The sequence below is a fragment of the Nannospalax galili genome, unplaced genomic scaffold (assembly GCF_000622305.1).
Source record: "Nannospalax galili isolate Female #2095 unplaced genomic scaffold, S.galili_v1.0 scaffold765, whole genome shotgun sequence".
NCBI classification, from domain to species: Eukaryota; Metazoa; Chordata; class Mammalia; order Rodentia; family Spalacidae; genus Nannospalax; species Nannospalax galili.
In genome coordinates, this window is record NW_008352647.1 from 8,173 (window position 1) to 30,824 (window position 22,652).

General features: G+C 39.8%; 1 protein-coding gene across 1 annotated transcript in view; it reads left to right on the plus strand.

Annotated features, from left to right (window-relative positions):
- Ralgapb (Ral GTPase activating protein non-catalytic beta subunit) overlaps positions 1-22,652 on the plus strand; it is a gene marked incomplete at its 5' end in the record, with an annotated part of 76,371 nt that overhangs the window by 4,177 nt on the left and 49,542 nt on the right. Inside the window, 8 exon segments of the mRNA XM_029554319.1 lie at positions 306-507; positions 3,381-3,548; positions 3,976-4,090; positions 5,188-5,335; positions 10,284-10,348; positions 12,309-12,438; positions 14,587-14,720; positions 20,617-20,799. Coding sequence (XP_029410179.1) covers positions 306-507; positions 3,381-3,548; positions 3,976-4,090; positions 5,188-5,335; positions 10,284-10,348; positions 12,309-12,438; positions 14,587-14,720; positions 20,617-20,799 — 1,145 coding nt within the window.

Here is a 22,652-nt window from a genome sequence, read left to right on the forward strand (position 1 = left end):
TATATCTGTATGTAAATACAGATATATATATATATATAGTCTTTTGATCAGAAATTCAGTTGAAAATGCTTTTTGTAGAGTCTGTTAAGCTGACAATGCTATTATAAATTAATTGTTACCCATTTTCAAAGAAGATTTCAGAGAGCCCTTTTTAAAAAATAAAGACATAGTTGCTAAACAAAAGCATTATTGGATTCTATTAAGTAGATACTTAATGACACCAATATTTGATCTTTGTGTCCAGGGTCCCATGAGCCTATTTGACATATTGACAAATATAATAAATCCTCCTTTTCTTTCCCCAGCCATTGCAACACAAGCTAGCATGGAGTTTCGCCGGAAAGGGTCTCAAATGTCCACAGACACCATGGTTTCCAATCCTATGTTTGATGCAAGTGAATTTCCTGATAACTATGAAGCAGGAAGAGCTGAGGCTTGTGGGACACTGTGTAGGATTTTTTGTAGCAAGAAGACTGGAGAAGAGATTCTGCCAGCTTATTTATCCAGGTCTTAGAGTTTTTTGTTAATTTTTGCATTTATATAGTTTGCTAGTGAAACAGTATTGTGGCATGAGCTTGGTAGGCTGAATTAATAAGTAAATGTTGGTTTGAAGTACCTGCCAATGTTTGTGTGTAATTCAGAGTTGCTTGAATTCTTCCATTTTACTTGTCAGATCTGGTAAAGACCTCTAAGACTCTTATTCTAGAAGTATTATTCATTCATTCTTCTTTTATTAATTCTGGAGAGATTTGATAGTATCACAGTAATTTGTTAATAGATTTTTGGCACAATCTAGAAATAAGTCAGCTGTGAATCCTTATTTGAGGAGCTTAGTACCTGGGGTGTGTAAGTTCATACAAAACAGCAGTGATTTGGTAGGAACCATGGCAGGGGAGGCTCGAGTGCAGGGCCTTGGGTGTTTGGAGGAAGAAGCAGTTCATACTGTAGAGGGCTCAGGAAAGAGTTCTGGCATAAGACCGGGCGCTTCTGCTGCTCTTAGAAAGGATGGGCAGTGTCTAGACAGGAAGTTGTATAGCATTGTTTTCCAAGTCTCAGGCTTCCACTATCTTTGTGAATGGCTCTACTATCCGTTTAGCTGCTCAGGCCATAAACTAAGAGTCGGTAGCCTCAGTTTCCTCTGTACCTTTAGTTGATTGACTAACTCCTGCCTTTATAGTATCTAATTCTCTTATTTCTCTTTCCACACTTTTCTCATCATGACGCTTAAGACCTGTTATTTTTCTTCTGAATTTTGAATTCTTGATTCTACTTTGCTTTTCCCTGCTAATCATTTAAACGACTGCTGAAGTAAGATTAAGAGTACTATAATCCAGCACATTTAAATAACTGTACCTGCTAGGCTCTTAGGAGAGCTTGAGAATGATTTAACAGGGGAAACCGAGTATTGAAACTAAGCCAAGGAAAAGCAGAGTGTATACAGGGAACTGGTCAGGGGAATCTTTTTGTTGTTGTTTTTGTTTTCTTTTGTTAGCTATGGGAATTTTTTTTTTTTTTTTTTTTTTTTTTTTTTTTTTTTTTTGTCTTTTTGAGACAGGGTCTCCCTGTATCCCTGGCTGTCCTGGAATGCAGAACATTTTTATTATTTTATTTATTTTTTTGGTCTTTTTGAGACAGGGTCTCCCTGTAGCCCCAGCTGTCCTGGAACTCACTACATAGACCAGGCTGGCCTTGAACTCACAGAGCTCTGCCTGCCTCTGCCTCCTGAGTGCTGGGATTAAAGGTGTGCGCCACCATGCCCAGTTTATTTTATTTTTATTTTATGTGTAGGAGTGCATGTATGTAAATGCGCCTGTGTCATGCAATGCCTGTGGAGGCCAAAAGAGGGCATTGAATCCCCTAGAACTAAAGGTATAGACAGTTGTTAGCCGACATGTTGGTGCTGGGAATTGAACCTGAGTCCTCTGCAGGTGCAGCTAGTACTCTTAACTGCTCAGACATCTCCGTGTTGGTGCTGGGAATTGAACCTGAGTCCTCTGCAGGTGCAGCTAGTACTCTTAACTGCTCAGACATCTCTCCAGCCCCAGGGCTCTTGTTTTTAAGTCTGGTTTAAGCCAGAGGGAATAAATTTTGAGAAGCTAGTGATATTTAATAAATTCTAAGATCAAGAAGTGCAGCGAGCCTTTATAAAAAGCAGGAACCACAGACTGGAAAGTGTTTAGGCACCAAACAACTTTCCTCCTTTCTGTGCCTGTCTCCCAGAACTGCTTCATTCTTCTCTGCAGATCATTTTTCTTATTTATACTGCAGGGTGTTTCTAAGTTCCTAGGTTCATAGCTTCAGTCTAGATCAGTAGGATCAGTTAGCTTCTCTGAATTAATGTGAGATTCTTGGGAAAGAAGATCTGATGAATTAGACGTCCGTCTCTGCTCTAGTATAGCTGTGAGGATAGGTTACATAGGGCATTGGTGTTTACATGTCATGAGGAGGGTCCATTTCACTGAGGGAGACCATGGGCTGAAGAGATTCTCCAGTTGTGTCAGTAGCAGTAAAGGAGAAGGCTTTGAACATGAGCTTCATGTATAGTCCAGAAGACTGGATGAGAGGTCATGTGACAAACTAAACATCTGTGAGAAGGCAAATGATGAATTTAGTTTTTGGTCTATTACATTTGAAAAGCCTGTAGGATATTCATCAATAATCTATATTAAGTACCTACTTTGAGTTCAGACTCTGGATGGTAGATTGAAACATGTTGAGCAGGCAGCAGTAAGTGAGGAAATTGTTTCCAAAGATTTTTGCATAGAAGAGAAAAGTGTCTCACAGTAGTAGAAGAGTAGCCAGTATAGCTGCTCTTGAGTAACAGGTGATTGAATACTTAGTGAGTCCACAGTGTTTGGGGTGGCAGTAAAAGATCTATCCAGGCATATTCCTCAAAGGACTCTTACTTAGAGTGACATTCATAATGTGACGAGTGCAGAGTTTAATGAGGATCCTTTCTTGTCCCTTCAGAAACAGTTAAGGAAGGAAAAAACGATAAAACGATACAAGCACACTTCTATTTCCTAAGATTGTGAAATTACACATTTTACTGCTGTAGAATTCGAATTAGTGACTCCAGCAGTCTGTGGATAAGCACCCAGTCATTCGTTCTGTTGTGATTGCCTTGTCTCCAGGCACTCATAACTTTGATTTCTGAAGGTTTGAAACTTTAAGAATGTGTTTTAGACATGGATCTTCTTTCCTCATTAGGAAAAATGATTTAGAGGAAAAATGATTTCGTCCTTTGTGTAGATGATACTCTTTATAGGCTAGAAATAGTGAAGAGTAGGAAAAGACTTCAGATACCTGTGTAGAAATATTAATGATTCTGGAAACTTTTGATCAGCAGTTTGTTTAAATTTTTTTTCTTGCTTTCCTAGATTTTACATGCTTTTAATTCAAGGTTTGCAGATAAATGATTATGTATGCCATCCTGTCTTGGCCAGCGTTATTCTAAACTCCCCTCCTTTGTTCTGCTGTGACTTGAAAGGGATTGATGTTGTGGTTCCTTACTTTATTTCAGCTCTTGAAACCATTTTGCCTGACAGGTAAGCTGTCATTCTCTACTGTGTCAGTTGTCTGGTTTGGCCTGGTCTGTTTGGGGGCTTCCTCCTATTTCCCAGTTCATCCTGTCCATTTGTTTTCGCAGTCCACATTAAATTGAGTAAAGAGCATCCAAACCCACCCAATCTCTGGATGCCTTCAGTTGTGGTTTGCCTTGGGGCTTACTGGATAATTTTTGGCTTGGTCTAGATGGGTCAGAGAAAGCCTAGCCTGATATCCTACTTTTATGAAGTGTGCCTTACATTTAAAATAAATCAAAGTCTTGTTTAACTCAGTAATAGTAGAATATACTTATATTTTCATATACATATAATGCTTGGGCTGTGAAAATAATTGTCATAGAATAAACTTGGCAATAGCCGAAAGTGTTCTTTTTCTGGAAAATACTAATAGCTTTTTATTTTTTGGCAGAGAACTCTCAAAATTCAAAAGCTATGTAAATCCAACAGAATTGAGAAGATCCTCCATTAATATCCTGCTTTCTTTGTTACCCCTCCCTCATCATTTTGGCACAGTCAGATCTGAGGTAATATTTCTTTAAAGAATTTATTTCTCACCAGGCATGGTGGCACATGCCTTTAATTCCAGCACTTAGGAGGCAAAGGCAGGTGGATCTCTGTGAATTCCAGGCCAGCCTGGTCTACATAGTGAGTTCCAGGCCAGCTGGGGCTGCAGGGAAACCCTTTCTCAAAAAGACCCCACCCAAAATAATAATAATAATAATAGTAATAATAATTTATTTCTCTCCGTCCCTTCCTTTTTTACCCCCTTTGAGACAGGGTCTTGCTAGGCAGCTCAGTTTGTCTGCAAACTTACTATAATCCTTCTGTCTCTTCATCCTGATCAACCATTATTAAATATATTTTTTTAATTTTTAAATTTATTATTATTATTATTATTATTATTATTATTTTGGTCTTTGTTGAGACAGGGTCTCCCTGTAGCCCCAGCTGGCCTGGAACTCTCTGTGTAGACCAGGCTGCCCTCCAACTCACAGAGATCCACCTGCCTCTGCATCCCAAGTGCTGGGTTTAAAGGTGTGCACCTTCATGTCTAGTCATTATTAAAGGTTTTTATTTTCATTTTGTTTTTGTCATATTCTGTGTTCTATTTTTATGTGCTAATTTAAGTTAAATTGTATTTTTAACAAAATGAAACAAGGCCTTTCAAAAGATGACTTCAGGGCTTGGGGCATAACACAGTGGTAGAACCTTTGCCTAAAATACTGATTTCAAAGTGGGACATGGTAGTGCAAGTCCTTAGTCCTAGCACTCAGAAAGCAGAGGCAGGAGGACTTCTGTGAGTTTGAGGCCAGCCTGATCTACATAAGGTGCTCCAGGCCAACCAGTGAGATATTGTTTCCAAAAGGAAAAAATAATAAAGATTTCAAATGGATTGATGAAGTGACTGTGTTTGGATATTTCTTCTTTTGAAGTGCCATCAAGCCTTGGCCTGTTATTCATGTGATTGTAGGCTAACAGCCTCTGACTACAGATGTTGAATCAGAGCTAGAATTAGAATGGAAGCCTGGATCATCTTGTCTCCTCCTGCTATTCTTACATGGGCATCATATACCATAGCAGCTGATGTTAAATATTATACTATTATTTGTTTTTTCCACAGGTGGTCCTAGAAGGAAAGTTTAGTAATGATGACAGCTCTTCTTATGATAAACCAATAACCTTTCTATCCCTGAAGTTGAGACTTGTGAATATACTAATAGGTGCCTTGCAAACAGAAACGGACCCTAACAACACTCAAATGATACTAGGTTTGTGTCCTTACAATTTTTTTGTATGTGAAAGCCAGGTACTAATGACCCCAGGCATGCTGGGGAGATGGGTGAGAGGAGCCTAAGCCTAATGCAACTCTTATTATTCTGAGTCAGAAGTAGAGTTTATTTGCCTTTTTTAAAAAATATATATATTTTTAAAATTTTATGTGTCTGAGTGTTATGCCCATATGTAAGTGCACCCGTGTCGTGCAATGCCTGCTGAGGACAGGAGAGGCTGCCGGATCCCCTGGAACTGGAGTTACAGACAGTTGTTAGCTGCCATGTGGGTGCTGGGATTTGAACCTGGGTATTCTGCAAGAACAGTCAGTGTTCTTAACCTCTGAGCCATCTCTCCCACCCTAGTTTATTTGCTTTTTAATGTAACAGGATTTAAAGGGAGTTGGTGAGGTGGCAAAATGGGTAAAGGCACTTGCCACCAAGCCGGATAGACCTGAGTTTGATCCCCAAGACCTACATGGTAGAAGGAGAGAACTGACTCCTACAAGTTGTCCTCTGACCTCCACACATGTGCCATGGCATGCACATGCCCAGGTCAAACAAACAAACAAACAAATAAATAGTAATAAAGTAATAAAAAAAATATATATATATATTTTGCCTTTTTAAAACAGGGTCTCCCTGTAGTCCAGCTGACCTGAACTCACTATGTAGATCAGGCTGGCCTTGAACTCACAAAGATCCGCCTGCCTTTGCCTCCCAGGTGCTAGGACTAAAGGCGTGCGCCACCAAGCCCCACCATAAATAATTTTTTAAAAACCAGGCATGGTGGTGCACGCCTTTAATCCCAGCACTCGGGAGGCTGATCTCTGTGGGTTCAAGGCAGCCTGGTGTACATAGTGAGTTCCAGGACAGCTGGGGCTACAGGGAGATCCTGTCTCAAAAAGACAAAAAAAAAAAAGCATTTAAGGGCATGAAATGAGGGAAGGAAAGCATTTTAGTTGTCTTGGTTAGTTTTTTTTATACTTTTTGTGGTTTTTTTGTCCCTGTCTCCCATCCTTTTTCTTTTCTTTCTTCTTTCTCTTTTCTCCTCTCTTCTGCCCTTACTTTGCCTCTTTCTCCTCCTTTTCTTCCTCCTCTGCCCGTCACTCTCATGCGAAAAGCTTTGGGGTTGGGTGTAATTCTGGAAGTCAGTCCAACTCTGTGCCCAAGAACTAGTAGTTGGCATTTTCTCCCTCTCCCTATGACTTTCTATGGTCTCTTAATCATCTCTTCACACCACATGGTTGCTGTTATAGTTTAGTTCCCCATCACTTCTCTGTTTGATTGCTGTATCCGTGGCTGCTCGCACAGCAGTCCCATGATGGCAGGAGGCATGCCATGCTGTGTCCTCAAAGTTGAGAGAAGAAACCAAAGGGCAGAGAAGACTTCAGAAAGAGAAGTGGGAGTGATATTGGCTCTTTAAAGTCTAGTGGGATCTTACATTTTGAACAGGCAGAAATGGGATTAGCATTTCATTTCAGCAGGAGAAATGACATGGCCATAATGATGATGTCAGTACTTAGGAAGTGGTATGTTAGGCAGTGAGATGGTGGAATAAATAGTGAATGATAGACAACTACCTGCAAACGTGCAACCTACCAACACTTCTTCCTCTTCTTTCAAATATTTAAGTTCTGATGTGTGTTATATGCCAGGCACCATCCTGGATCTGGGATGCAGCAGGAAACAAAGTAGACAGAAGTCATTCTGGTGATAGCAAGGAGCAAACAATAATCACAGTAAGGAGAGAGGTAAGAGAAGGGCTCAGAGGCTGGAGAGAAGGCTTAGTGGTTAAGAATGCTGGTCGTTCTTGCAGAATACCTGGGTTTGAATCCCAGTTACCACATGGCAGCAAACAACTGTCCGTAACTCCAGTTCCAGGGAATCCAACAGCCTCTTCTGTCCTCCACAGGCATTGCATGACACAGGTACACTTACCTACATGTAGGCAATACACACATATACATAAAATGAAAATAAATATTTTTTTAAAAAAATAGAAAGTCTCTTTGTGTGCACATGCTGTGGCAGCTCTTTGTGTGCACATGCTATGGCAGCTCTTTGTGTGCACATGCTGTGGCAGCTAGCTGTTCAGTTGTGATCAGATTGCCATGGCAGATCTTGCTGAGAATGTAAGGAAGCAAGCCATGCCCAGGATGAAGAATGTCAGATAGAGGGAAAAGAGATAAGCCACAAAGGACTTGAAGTGAGGATGCTCAGAATTAAGAGATAAGGGTGTAGGTAGTATGAGGTGGGGACAGAAGTAGCCCAGGTGGCACTCAGCCATTTTCTCTTGACCTTCTCAAAGCCTCACTCTTTTCATTGGCTTCTACTTACTAAATTATTCATACTGACATACACATATGCTCTCTAATACTCTCATAAAATAGTTCTCTGTGTTTCAGGGGTTAAAAGTGCTTGATGCTCTTGTATAGGATCTGCGTTTGGTTCCCAGCAACCATACCAGGTGACTCATAACTGCATGTCACTTCAGCTCCAGGGGTTCTGACACCCTCTTCTCACCTCCATGGGCATCTGTATGTACATGCACAGGCATAAGTAAAAAGAAGAAATCTTAAAATATACCTCCTCTAGCTGTTGTCCCATTCTTGCTACCCTTCAAATGAAAACTGTTCTGTCTTCCAGGCTCACTTTGCCTGCCTTTCATTCATTCTCCTTTTGGCTCATTAGGATAGGTATTTTGTCCTTCTGGCTCTACTGAATCAACTCCTGTCAAAGTTCCCAGTGAACTCTATCTTCCTAGAACTGGGGGTCAGGTTGTTGCCACCATCTTCCTTTGCCTCTTAGCAGTACTTGGCTAAGTTGCCCACTAACTGTATCCTTGGAGCACTTTTGTGGAGGCCCCATCATACCATACTAGCCTTGTTTTAATTTTATCTCATTGGTCCTTCCTCTTCTGTGTCTATTGCTGGTTCTTTCTCTTGCCAGATAGCAAAGTGTGGGAAGCCCTCAGAATGTTCTTGAACTTCTTGGCCTAGTTGGTCTCAGCTCCATGACTTCCATTATCATGAATATACTGGTACCATATATGTGTGCTCCAGCCTAGACCATTCAGGTCAGATATGTTGCTAGCTAACTGCCTTTTTGCTGTCTCCACTTGGATATCTGAAAGGCAACTCAGTCCTGTCTTGCCTTCCTCCTACATCTTTGCCTTAGATCTGTTCTTTACTGGAGATCTGTTCTCATGTCAATAAATGGCTTCTCCATATATACCTCATTGCCCCAACAATAACCTGAGAATCATCTGTCTTTCTCTTTCTCTTATCACATAGCTAAGTCTACTCTTAAGTTCTGTCTATATTCCTTCCAAAATATATCCTGACCAACCTTACCATTTCATTTCTGGAATCCTTGTCTAAACTACTCACCTTTTAATGATGTTGTTACTGTAACTTCCAACCCGATCTCTTTGCTTGCTTTCTTGTCCCCATAGAGTTTATCCTCCCTACTTACAACAGAATTATTGTTCTAAAGAATAAGTTTGATGATGCCAATCTCAATACCAGTGATAGACCATTGCACTTAGAATAAAAATCTATATTCCTCACTCTGACCTATGAAGACCCTATCTTTAAACATTATCATACCCTTGTATGATCAGAAAGGTATAGGTGCTTGGTTATTTTATTATATTGTTTTATTTCTAGAAGACCACATCCTGGTCTTAAAAATATCACATGATTTTCATCTTAGTTTGTATTACTCTTGAAGTTTATATATTTATATCTCCTTCCCTCCTGCCCTCTCCCTCTCTCCCTCCCTCCCTCCCTCCCTCCCTTCCTCCCTCTCTCCCTCCTTCCCTTTCTCCCTCCAAGACCAGTTCTCACTGTGGCCTCCAACCCATGCTGTTCTGTTGCAGTCTCCCAACTGCTCCTTGTACGAACCATGTCCAACTTACACATGGCTTTTGCATCAGTTGAAAAATAGCTGAGAATAAGAGCCAGGTGTGGTGGCTCCTAGCAATTGGGAGGCAGAGGTGGTTGGATCTCTGAGTTTGAGGCTAGCCTGGCCTACATAGCAAGTTCCAAGCTAGCCAGGACTATATAATTAGATCCTGTCTCAAGTAAACAAACAAAATCTGACAATGAGCATTTATTGTTTGGTTTTTAAGACAGAGCCTTACCTTGTAGATCAGCCTGTTCTTGGACTCTCAATCCTTCTGCCTAGGCCTCCAAGTGCTGGGATTGCAGGAATGAGCCACCCATGCCTGGTTGAGCAAAAATTGGTTTTTGATTTTGTTTTTCTTTTGGCATTGGGAGCTCAAACGCAGGGTCTTGACCATGCTAAGTAAGTGCTTCACCACTAACATGTCCCTGGTTGAGCATGTTTTTGTGAAAAATGAAGTTTGACTTTCAGATTTATTTCAGAAGTAGGAGTTCTACAACCTTGAAGGCAAGGGCAAAATGACTCATTAGCTAAAAGTACTTGCTGTACAAGACGATGACCTGAGTTCAGTCTCTGGATTCCACTGTGGAAGATAACTGACTCCTGAAAGTTGTTCTCTGAGTTCCACACACATTTTGTGACATGCACACACCTGCATCCCCCATATACACCGTAATAAATAAAAAACTTTGGAAGCATATCAGAATTTGGAGATTTCTAGAGTATCTTTTCTGACCTATGATTGTGTATGTTAGCAATCTTTAGAGAATTTCAGGAATGTTCCACCAAAACTTTTTTTTTCCTTTTCTGTGTTTTTTTTTGGTGGGGGCGGTGGGTGACACAGGGTCTTGCTACATACCCTTTACCGACCTGGTAGTTGCTGTGTATCCCAGGCTGGCTTCACACTGGCAGCAGTCTTTCTGCCTCAAGGTAGAAATTTGTTCAACATTCTTGGCTCCAAAATCATATTCTATCTTTGCTCTTAGTTGCGAGCCATTTTACTGTATATCACATAAAATGCTTTGTTTTGCTATTGCAGGGGCCATGTTAAATATTGTTCAGGATTCTGCACTTTTAGAAGCCATTGGTTGCCAAATGGAGATGGTAAGAAGCGTACATAATCTGTCAAACAATATCAGCATCTTGATTTTATGTAAATTATATTCTGAAGTGTCTGTCCTGTCTCTCTCCCCGATCCCTGCTATGGTAGATAGTAAAACTGGGGCCTCACACATGCTGAGCAAGCAGTCTGCTACTGAACTGTGTCCTCAGCTAATTGTTTTTATCTTTTTGAGACAGGGTCTCCTTGCCTAGACTGGGTCCAGAGTCCCTGTGTAGCTGAGAATGACCTTGAATTCTTGATCCTCCTGCCTCCATAAATGTGTGCCCCCACACTAGCTATCCTGTGGTTTTTAAAGGCAATTTTTTTGTAAATTCAGCTCATAGACTCAGAGGATCTTATTTTAAAATGTCACTTATTTTGAGATTTCTTCCTGTTCAGTGCCTCATCAGGTCCTTGGGAGATCCTGCACGAGAGAAGCACCAGCTGTGCAGTGACTTCTTAAAGCTTTTACTTGTTTTGTATTGCCAGTGAATTGGCCTGAATAATCTGGGGAAATCTTTTCTAATTCTTGCCATCCCTTATAAATCTAGGATTGACTATAAGATCTGTGATCTTTTTTTTCTTTAATATTTTCTTTATTTATTTTCTATGTGTATGAGTTTTATACCTGCACGTGTGTACATGCACCCATGTCATGCAGTGCCTGAGGAGGTCAGAAGAAGGTGTTGGAGTCCCTGGAGCTGGAGTTAGGACAGTTGTTAGTGGTCATGTGGGTGGTGGGATCCAAACCTGGGTCCTATGCAAGAGCAGCCAATGCTCTTAACCGCTGAGCCACCTCTCCAGCTCCAAGATGTGATCTTTTTGCAGTCCCTATAACCTGAAGTTTGCAGGTATACCAAAGCACTAATACTTCAAATAAAAAAGCAACCAAAAACTCTCCAGAGACTTACAGTGCCCCTTGCTTCATCCTTCAGGATACATGAGCCTTATACTTAGGTTAGAGGCTAGGATGGGGGTGAGAATTAATAGGGTATAATGCAATGATCTGGGTATGTGTGAGCTGGATGAATCATAAGGTTATGAAGGAAATTCATGTTCCAGTAGATGGACAATAATATACTGATCTGGATATATGGGGAAAAGTGAAAGAACTCTTTTTTTTTTTTTTTAGTTTTTTGAGACAGGGTCTCCCTGTAACCCCAGCTGTCCTTATGTAGACTAGGCCAGCCTTGAACTCACAGAGATCCATCTGCCTCTGCCTCCTGAGTGCTGGGATTAAAAGCATGCTCCACCACACCCAGCTCTTCTGTTGTCTTTCTAAAGAGTGCATTCCTATTCTGAAGTTTTCCTTGGGAGGCACTTGGGTGTTTTCATTAAAGTCCCAGTGTCATTTGCTGTTGAAGTATAGTGAATTAAAAAGGTCCTGAGCTGATCCTCTGTAAAGCACCACAGAAGACCCTAATGTTATCAAACACTTCATACCTTTTTAGCAGATGTTATCTCAGCAAAAGTACTATAGTGGTTTTAATCCCTGTCAGTGTTTGTCCATGTTTCACATTATGCTATTGGAATGTTCTCTTTGGGGTCAGAGAGATGGCTCAGCATTTAAGAGCACTTGCTGCTCTTGCAGAGGATCCAGGTTCAGTTTGCAGCAACCATATTGAGCAGCTCAACAACCATCTATAACTCCATTTCCAGTGGTTCTGACACCCTCTTCTGGCTTCTGTGGGCACCTACACATATGGTACAAATACATATACTCAGGCGCACACACATAAAATGTCTTTTTCTTTTTAAAAGAATGTTTGTTCCATTTTATCAACAAAATTAAAAAAAAAATTTTTCCCTATACTGGGAATTGAACCTAGAGCCTCAAACATGTGCGGCAAGTACTCCGTGAACTATAGCCCCAGCTCAACCAAGTCACTAATGAGTAACCTCTATTTGTACTTGTAACTGTACTGTAATCCCCACAAACTTGATTCATGTTCATTTCACTAGGGTGGTGGAGAAAATAACCTGAAGAGTCATAGTCGTACCAATAGTGGTATTAGTTCAGCAAGTGGAGGAAGCACAGAGCCCACAACCCCTGATAGCGAGAGACCTGCACAAGCTCTCCTAAGGGATTATGGTAAGCTGTGTTTTTTAAAAAATGTATTAAATTTTACAGTTGTGTTATTCTCGATTTACAAAAGAAGCAAAGCTAAGTTTAAAACAAAACAAAAAATTTTGTCTACTTAGGTATAATAGAATGCATTAGTCTGAAAAAAACTAAGGAAAAATTGAAGTATTTTTATAACTTCTATTAGCTCTATTTTAGGATTTATTAGGTTTTTGTAAATGTTTATAATGAGAAATCAGGAGATACTTCTAGATTCTTTACCAGGTGCAGGTGATGTAGGGTCAAGTAAGTTGTGGGTTTTGCCTCTGAGCTCTCAGAGGATTGGGAGACATGGCCAGTGAATCAGTTACTGCAGTTGTGATGGGAGTGACAGAGTATACATTATTAGATGGGACCCAGAAGAACATGGGTCTCCATGTTGAAACTTAGATAACCTATCTTGTTAGATAACTCAGTCCCAAGAATAAAGAAGCATTTTCTGCCTTGCTAAATGGGACATTTGCCAGCAAAGCATATTCAGTGATGCCCTTTACATTGAGTATTTTATGGATTTAGTGAATTTGTGGGTACTTTTCTGTTTTTACACACAAATACTTACAGTGCATTGAATCTTTGATTATCCCATTAGATCGGAATGATATCTTGTTCCTTAGATGTGAACTTAGCTTTTTAAAAAATATTTTATTATTTTTATGTGTATGAGTGTATTGCCTACATAAGTGTACCCGTGTCATTCAGTGCTCACAGAGATCAGATGAGATCATTGGACCTCTTGGAACTGGAGTTACCGATGATGGTTCAGCTGCCATGTGGGTGCTGGAAACCAAACCTGGGTCTTCAGTGCTCTTAACTGCTGAGCCATCTCTCCAGCCCCTGAATTTAATCTTTTATTTTTTGTCTTTTTGAGACAGGGTCTCCCTGTAGCCCTAGGTGGCCTGGAATGCACTGTGTAGACCAAGCTGGCCTTGAACTCACAGAGATCCGCCTGCCTCTGCCTCCCAAGTGCCAGGATTAAAGGCATGTGCCACCATGCCTGGTTGAATTTAATTTTTTAATCTTTTGAAGAATCCATGAACCATGTTCACAAGTTCATGAAGCATGTTTTATAATAAGTATCCTTCAGCATGTCAGTTGCATAAAGTGATATGTGGATATTTAATACATTTAAATGTGCATTTATAAAGAAGAGCTGTTATTCATTATGTAGATTAAGGTATTCTCTAGGTTGAATTTTTATTTCTCATGCTTCATAAAATTTGTAAATTACAGAATTTGCATTACTGAATATGTTCTATATAAGTGTTTGAAGTGATTGTTTGTTCAGTATTTTGAACTGGTGTTAGTGAGCTCTGCTTGTTATGTTGTATAATATTTCTTACTGAGAAATCCAGATTTGTGTTAGTGTCGCATGAATGTCTCTCTTTAATGATCCTTCCTTTTTCTGTTGTCACTGCCCTCTTTCTGATAGGATCCACAGGTATAACGTCCCTGAAGCTTCCTTTATAAATTCAGTTTAATTTGTCCTAGTTTAATTTCTCCTAATTCACTGTTAGCTAAGTAGTAATTACTTAAATTGTAAATGTAAAATTGAAGGCCACATAAAAACAGTGACTTGGTTATTTAACTTTAAAGGTATTAAAATAGTCTCAAGAGTTAAATGTTTAAATGGGTTTGAAAAGGCACTGCATGTAATTTTTACTAATTCAAACCCTGTAATTTCAGCAGATGCTTTAGGGAAATCCCTAGCACCTGAGGAGGCTATAAAAGTTGAATTCTTGCCTCTGTAAATTCCAAGGAAATACTTGGTTGCCTTTTCATTGTTCTTTTTGAAAATGCAACTCTGAGTTATTAATTTAAAAATATTGAAGACTTACATAATTTTTCCTTATAAGGATGCTACTAAAACTGCCAAGTCCCATACATGGTCTTTGTGAGTCTGTAGGCTGGGTGTTAGAAGCTGTCCTGGTCCTGAGTGTGCCTTGTGCACTGTCTGTCAGGCCTGGTGCTTGGGCCGGTGGGCGGGGAGCATAGCTGTGTGGGTGCCCATTGTGCTCACTGTGGCTGCTGTGGTCTGTGCCTGGTGGAATGCTGTGTTTCTGTTACTAATGCTTAGTTGTTTTCCCTCCCTGTGGGATGTGGCATTGGGTTATATCCTAGCTCTTAATACAGATTCAGCTGCTGGGCTCCTGATTCGCAGCATTCATCTTGTCACCCAAAGACTTAACTCCCAGTGGCGGCAAGACATGAGCATATCACTGGCGGCCCTGGAGCTCCTCTCTGGCCTGGCAAAGGTAAGGGCAGTCCTTTATTTTAACTCAGCAGACTTGGGTCGTGGCTCTTTTTTTCTGTATCTTTAACCCTTTTTTGTGGGTATTATATATTATACTCAAACATCTTTCATATCTGTCTTTCTGTCTCTCTATCTCTATATTATCTGTCTGTCTATCTGTCTATCTATATTGTCTTTTTCTTTTTGAGACAGGGTCTCTCTGTAGTTCCAGCTGGCCTGGAACTCACTATGTAGACCAGGCTGGCCTCAAATTTACAGAGATCTACCTGCCTCTGCCTCCTGAGTGCTGGGATTAAAGGCATGTACCACCACACCCAGCTCAAACATCTTTTATATCTGAAGTATATAAATTGAGCCTACAAGTGAAATTTTATAACATGAAAAATAAATTCAAAGGGTATGAATATTTCTACTATTAGTTACAGAAAACATCTTAATATTGGTTATTATTTGCATATAATAATGAGATATTTAGTGGCCAGGTATGGTGACGCAGGCCTTTAATCCCAGCACTCCAGAGGCAGAGGCAGGCAGATTGCTGTGAGATTGGGGTCAGTCTGGTCTACATAGTGAGTTCTAGGCCAGTTGAGGCTACAGGGAGACCCTGTTTCAAAAAGACCAAAAAAATTTTTTTAAAGGATTATTTATTAATTTAAAAAGCGTAAATATCCCAAAATACTAAAATATACCAGTTGGGATTATCTGTGACTACTCTCTTCTGTTTTCAGAGTTAAGCAAAAATTAACAATATAGTCAAATTTCTTTCACAATTATTATTTCAGTTTTGTGGAACCTTAGAACTGGAGGCCATTTGTACTTGTTTCTCTCTCTCTCTCTCTCTCTCTCTCTCTCTCTCTCTCTCTCTCTCTCTATTCATGACATAAACCTAACCATTTTGAAGCAAGTGATTGAGTAGCTATCAGTACCTTCACCATGTAGTGCAGCCCATCACTTCTAGCTCCAAAATGTTTTACCTCAAAAGGAAGCCCTTACCCCTGGAGCAGTTGTTTCCTTGCCTACCCTCCTCCCAACCACTGCCTCCCCCAACAATCACTGATCTTCATTTTATCTTTTCAATCTACCTAATCAGGACATTTCGTCCAAATGGAATCACGTAGTATGAAAATCATACAGTGTGTTATTTCAGAGTGCCCAGTATTTTCACTTGACATACTTTTTTGAGTTTCAGTCCCTTTCATGGTTGCATATACTGTGTTGAATGTGTGTATTACACTATTTGTTCATCAGTCAGTGGATATTTCTGCTGTTTTCCTCATTGAACTGTTATGTTACTAGTAGTGTTACTGTGAATATATGTGAACATGTGTTGTTTTGACTTTGAATTTTCTTTGGGGTATATACTGAAGAGTGAAATCCTTGGGTATGTGGCAATTCTATTTAACTTTTTCAGAAACTGCAGATTGTTTTCCACAGCAACTGGGTCCTTTTACATTCATATCAGCAGCATAGAAAGGTTCTAATTTCTCCACATCCTCGTTAGCATCTGAATTTTTTTTCCTTAGTGAATGGGAAGATTATCTTGGATAGACCTCCTGGTGTTGTGAGGCTTCAAATGTGATAGGATATAAAATCCTTGTGGTTAGTCAGTGCCATACTTATCACAAAGAGCTGCTGTCTGGGATGATGAAGCTCAAGCCTTTATTTCAAAGACATGGATCAAAGAATCAGAGGCTGTAACTTACAATAGGCAAGAAAACTTAGTATGTTCTCAACACTACTTAGCACTTACCTCAAAAATCTGCTGACAAAATAGTTTTCTGAGGAGCAGTTGATATAAAAAATAAGGATAGTCATTCATGGGACATGGAGGATCAGACAGAGAGCAAGATGCTGCCTCTATGACCTTTGGTACACTCTCAGTAGTAAGATATAAATAGCTTAGATGGAATACTGCCATGGACCTCTATAATCAGTTATAAAGAGCTAATACTACCTGATTTCTTAGCTTTCTGTAAAGATAAAATAATTAGAACAGTGGTGTTAGAACATGTTGAGTGAATAGATTAGTGAGTGGTCTGTAATTGAAATTTCATGCTTACACATAAGTTGCTATCTGATTTTTGACAATGATGGAAAGATAGCTCTAGAGAGAAACCTTAGTCTTTCAACGAGTGGTGTTGGTAGAAAACTTGGTTTTATAAACTTGTATTTTATCTGATAGGTACAAAAATTAACTAAAAATAGATTATAGACCTAATTGTAAAAATGTGTCAATTACTTGTCACATTGCTATAACAGAGTACCCTGATAAAAGCAACTTAAGAATGGAAGGGTTTATTTGGGCTCACAGTTTGAGGGTGACAGTCCATTATGTTGGAGATGTCAAGGTAGCAGAAGCTTGAAGCACTTAGTTGTGCTGAGTCTGCATTTAGAAAGAGAGCAAATGAAAGCCTGTCCTTCACTTGTTTCTTCCTTTTTATGCAGTCAGGATTCAAACCCAGGGAATAGGGCCACTCAACTTTAAGGAGTCCCTTCCTGCCTCAACCTAATCAAGATAATCCCTCATGGGCTTGCCTAGAGGCTAATCTAATCTAAACAGTCCCTCATTGGTATGTGTGGAGCCTTGTCCCTAGGTAATTCCACAGTCCGTCAACTTGACAGTCAATGTTAACCGTATAAAAACCTGAACTCTGAAACTTATAGAAGACAGGACAAAATCTTTGTGACTTTGAAGTATACAAAAATTTCTTAGCTATTACATACACCATGGAAGAACAAATTGATAAATTGGACCTCAGCAAAATTAAGAGCTACTGTTCCTTTAAAACAAAATAATAACATTGACAAGTCATAAACTGGAAGAAAATCTTTCTGAAGCATATCCGATAAAGTATTCAACTAGATTACATAGAGAAGTCTTCACAGCTAAATCATAGCCTTTCCTTTCTGTGGCGGCAGCATTGTGGTGGTGCAGATTTCTAAGATAAGGAAATCTGTTGATGACAGCATTTTTAAAAATTACCTTTATTTTGTGTGTGTCTGTGCATATGAACATGTGAATGCACGTGCCTTGGCACACACGTGTAAGTCAGAGGACAACTTGCAGGAATTGGTTCTTCCCTACCATGTGGGTCCTAGAGATTGAACTGAAGTTGTCAGGATTGGCACCAGGCACCTTACCCTCTGAGCCATCTTGCCGGCCCCGTTGAAGGCATCTTTCTTATTTTATTTATTTATTTTATATATATGAGTGTTTTGTGGGTGCAAATAAGCACATGAACAAGGTGCTCAGTATCATTACTTACTAGGGATTGCAATAAGATCATATTGAGATATTATTACATACTCATTAGAATGGCTAAAATTGAGGGCTAGGAGCATAGCTCAGTGGATAAGAGTGCTTGCTGGGTAGGCATGAGGACCTGAATTCAAATCTCCAGCACCCTCATAAAAAGCCATAGCTATAACTTCATCGTTGGGGAATAGAGATAAGTAGGTCTGGGAGTTTACTGGTCAGTCTAGCTGGAACAGTAAGCTTCAGGTTCAGTGAGAGACCTCCTGTTTCAAGGGAATTAGGCAGAGGTTGATAAAGGAAAATAGCCAATAGTCCTTGGGCCTCTGCATGCACACAGATGCATGTATCCATATACATACACACATATGTGTATATAGCACACACATACAGGGAAAGATTATGTTGGTGAAGATATAAGGAAGTTGTTGGTGAGAATGTTAACTGGAATAACCATTTTGGGGATGCATTAGGAAATCTTTAAAATTTTAACTCTGTATCTGTCTTATGACCTTGTCAATCCACTCCTAGGATACTAGAGAACATATATCCATTCAGTGACATGGTTGTTCATAGCAATTGTATTTGTAATACCTATAAGCTGGAAATAACCCAAATGTCTATTAACAGATTATGGAGTGGGGCAGAGGTGGCGCTAGAGAGATGAATTAGTGGTTAAGAACACTGACTTTTCTTTCTGAAGAACTGGGTTTGAATCCTGGCACCCACATGGTGGCTAATGATTGTCCATAATTTCAGTCCAGGGGATCTGAAACCCTCTTTTGAACTCTAAGGGCATTGTATGACATGAGTACACTTACATATATGCAGGTATAATACTCATACACATAAAATAAAAAAAGCAGGTTACTGGATAGACAAATTATGGCATCCTATGTAATGGAATATTACTCAACAATAACAAGAAACAAATGACACAAAAAGTAAATAGATCTGAAAATAATTATGCTAAATAAAAGAAGCCAGCCACCCCTACTCCTAAAAAGTATATACTGTCAAACAATATAAATTTTAGGCAATGGGGGGCTGGAAAGATGGTTCAGCACTTAAGAACACTGACTGTTCTTGCAGAAGACCTGGGTTTGAATCCCAGCACCCATGTGGCAGCTGATAACTGTAACTCCAGTCTCATGAACAGCCACAGTCCTGTATATACCTGGTGCATGTAGGCAGAATACGTAAAATAAAATAAATGAAACTTTTTTTCAAAAAATTCAGGCATGTGGGGCTGGAGAGATGGCTCAGTGGTTAAGAACACTGACTCTTCTTGCAGAAGACCCAGGTTTGAATCCCAGCACCCACATGGCAGCTAACAACTGTCTGTAACTCCAGTTCCAGGGGATCCAACAGCCTCTTCTGTCCTCAGTGGGCACTGCACGACACGGGTGCACTTACCTACATGCAGGCAGTTCATGCATACACATAAAATAAAAATAATAAAATATTTTTTAAAATTTTAGGAAATATAGAGGCTGGCAGTGGTGGCACACTCCTTTAGTCCCAGTACTTGGGAGGGAGAGGCAGGTGGATCTCTGTGAGTTCAAGGCCAGCTTGGTCTACATAGTGAGTTCCAGGCCAGCTGAGGCTACAGGGAGACCTTTTTGTCAAAAAAGATTAAAAAATTTTTTTTTTTTAGGAAATAGAATCTAATCTATTATAATAGCAGATCAGCAGTTCCTTTCCAAGGTGGCCAAGAGGAGTAGGAGGGAGATTACAAAGGGGCAGGTGGAGATTTGGGAGTGATGCATATGTTCATATTCATCTGATTGGTATATACAGGTCACAGTATGTACTTCTATAAAATTGGAGTTCGCATACTTTTTTTTTTTTTTTTTTTTTTTGGTCTTTTTGAGACAGGGTCTCCCTGTAGCCCCAGCTGTCCTGGAACTAACTATGTAAGACCAGGCTGGCTTCGAACTCACAAAGATCCTCCTGCCTCTGCCTCCCAAGTGCTGGGATTAAAGGTGTGCACCACCATATGCGGCGCATACTTTTTTTAAATTATTATTTATCCATTTTTATGTGTATGTGTATTGCCTGCATGTGTGTAAGTGCACCCATGTTGTGCAGATCCCACAGAGGTCAGAAGAGGGCATCAGATCCCCTGGAACTGGAGTTACAGATGGTTGTAAGCCACCATATGGGTGCTGGGATTCAACCAGTGCTCTTAACAGCAGAGTCATCTCTCCAGCCCCATGAGATTGCATACTTTTAACATGTACAGTTTACTGTAATTGGTTGTTGAATCTAAGTACCTGCACCAAACCGTGTGTGGTATAAAGAACATTACTATGAGGTCGGGATGGGGGTGGTCTTTAAAATACACACATCTTTAGGTAGTCATTTCTTCAGTTTGTTCAGTGACAAGCAAGTGCACCCAAGAGCTATAGGATTTACGTTGTGGAAAGAGATGCTAGGATAAAGCACTGTTTGAGGATTTGAAAAATGTACTCTTTGTAGTGTGTGATATACCTGGAATAGTCTGTTCCCACATATAGGTATTTAAAAAGCATTAAAAATGTATGTCACATTCTCAGACAGACTGAGTTGCAAGACAGATGTTTTGAAGTTGTTGTAGTGGTTTCTGACTAACTGGTTCTGTTCTCTAAATGGACATGCTTAGGTGAAGGTGATGGTTGACTCTGGAGACCGGAAGCGTGCCATCAGTTCTGTGTGCAGCTATATTGTGTACCAATGCAGTCGGCCTGCTCCTCTTCACTCCCGGGACCTGCACTCCATGATAGTGGCTGCTTTTCAGTGTCTGTGTGTCTGGCTGACAGAGCACCCTGATATGCTTGATGAAAAGGTAAGTTTATTCAGTCTTAAAATACCAAGTAGAAACAAAAATGTCTCTTGAAAAAATGCCTTTTTAAAGAGAATATCTAAATTTAAATACAGCATCACATATTTTGAATGTACATGTTTGATTTCAGTAGAACACCCATTCTTTTGAATGTAACTTGTAAACTGTAGTTATGTTTAGATTTGGTTCCAAATAAAGCCACGGAGAAGTCCTTCTTGGAAGGAAAGACCTAGCCTAGTTTATCTGAACTATCAAGACTTATTGAAAGGATGGGATCTTAGAGATAGCTATTAAGTGCTTTGGTCACCTAGTATCAAACCAAGAAAGGAACTTGATCATGAGCCCGCAAAGATAGGGTACAACTTGGCGATAGAGGTTACGTTTATTGTATTTCCCACATGTTTCTGCATTCAAGTGGGCACAGAAATCCAGACTGTTTTTTTCTACCACTATAATGCTACAGGGAAAGTGGACATTGTAAAGAACTCAGTGAAAGTAGCGGCTATCAGGGTGATTGGATATTTATAGACATCTTTGTAAGTAGTATTGTTTATAAAAACCATAGTCATTTTCATTATAGCTTCTAAAGTTATGATACCAGAAATTGTTTTCAGGGCTGGGAATGTAGCTCAGTTGATAGCATGCTTGCCTAGTATTCATTAAGCCTTGGCTTGATATCCAGTACTATATAAACTAGATGTGATGGTTCATGTTTGTAATTCTAGGCACTTGGGAGATAGAGGAAGGGAGGATCAGAAATTCAAGTTTGTCCTCAGCTATATAATGAGTACATAGTGAGACCCAATCTCCAAAAATAAAACAAAAAACCAACAACAACAAAAGAAATCGTGACTGATAAAATTGAATTTAATTTGTTTGAGCTTGGTTTCTGTCTCTGAGCATGTCAATTTAGTTCTTAAAAGAGAAATTGGAGGGCTGATCATGGTGATGCACACCTTTAGTCCCAGCACTCAGGCCTATAGGCAGGCAGACCTCTGTGAGTTTGAGGTCAGCCAGGTCTATATAGCTATATCCTAGTCAGCCAGGACTGTATAGTTAGACCCTGTCTCAAAACAACAACAATAAAGGAAGAGAAATTTAATGAATAAATTTAATGACTATTAATACATAGCCTATTAAAGAATATTAGAAACTGGAGCTCTACCCCCAAAATGCAACCACTGTTAGCATTTTGATGGATTCCTTGTCTTCCCTTAAGAAAGATGAATTGTAAAAATTGATCTGAGGCAGATGAGATGGCTCAGCAGGTAAAGGTGCTTGCCACCAAACCTAATGACCTGAATTTGATCCTTGAGTCCCGTATGGTGGAAGGAGAGAGCCAACTTCCAAATTTTGTCTCCACCTTAGCATGTGCACGTGCATACATATACACACATATACATATACAGAATAAATAAATACAATTAAATAAAGAAATGTAATTTGGGGGGGGTGGTCTTTTTGAGACAGGGTCTTCCCATAGCCCCAGCTGGCCTGGGACTTGCTATGTAGACCAGGCTGGCCTTGAACTCACAGAGATACACCTGCCTCTGCCTCCTGAGTGCTGGAATTAAAGGTATGTGCCACCATGCCCAGCTTCAAGAACTGTAATTTTTATAACAAAAGTTGGAATTCTCTAAATGCCTAAAAGGAGACTAATTAAACTGACAGTCATATACTATGTATTACCCAATTACTATAAATTAAATTGTGATTAAAAGAATTGGCATACAAATAACAAGGTTACTCTCCTAGAAATCCTGCACAAGGTTACTCTCCTAGAAATCCTGCACAAGGTTACTCTCCTAGAAATCCTGCACTGCCAAGTTCTCCATCTGAGTATGCAGCAATAGCAA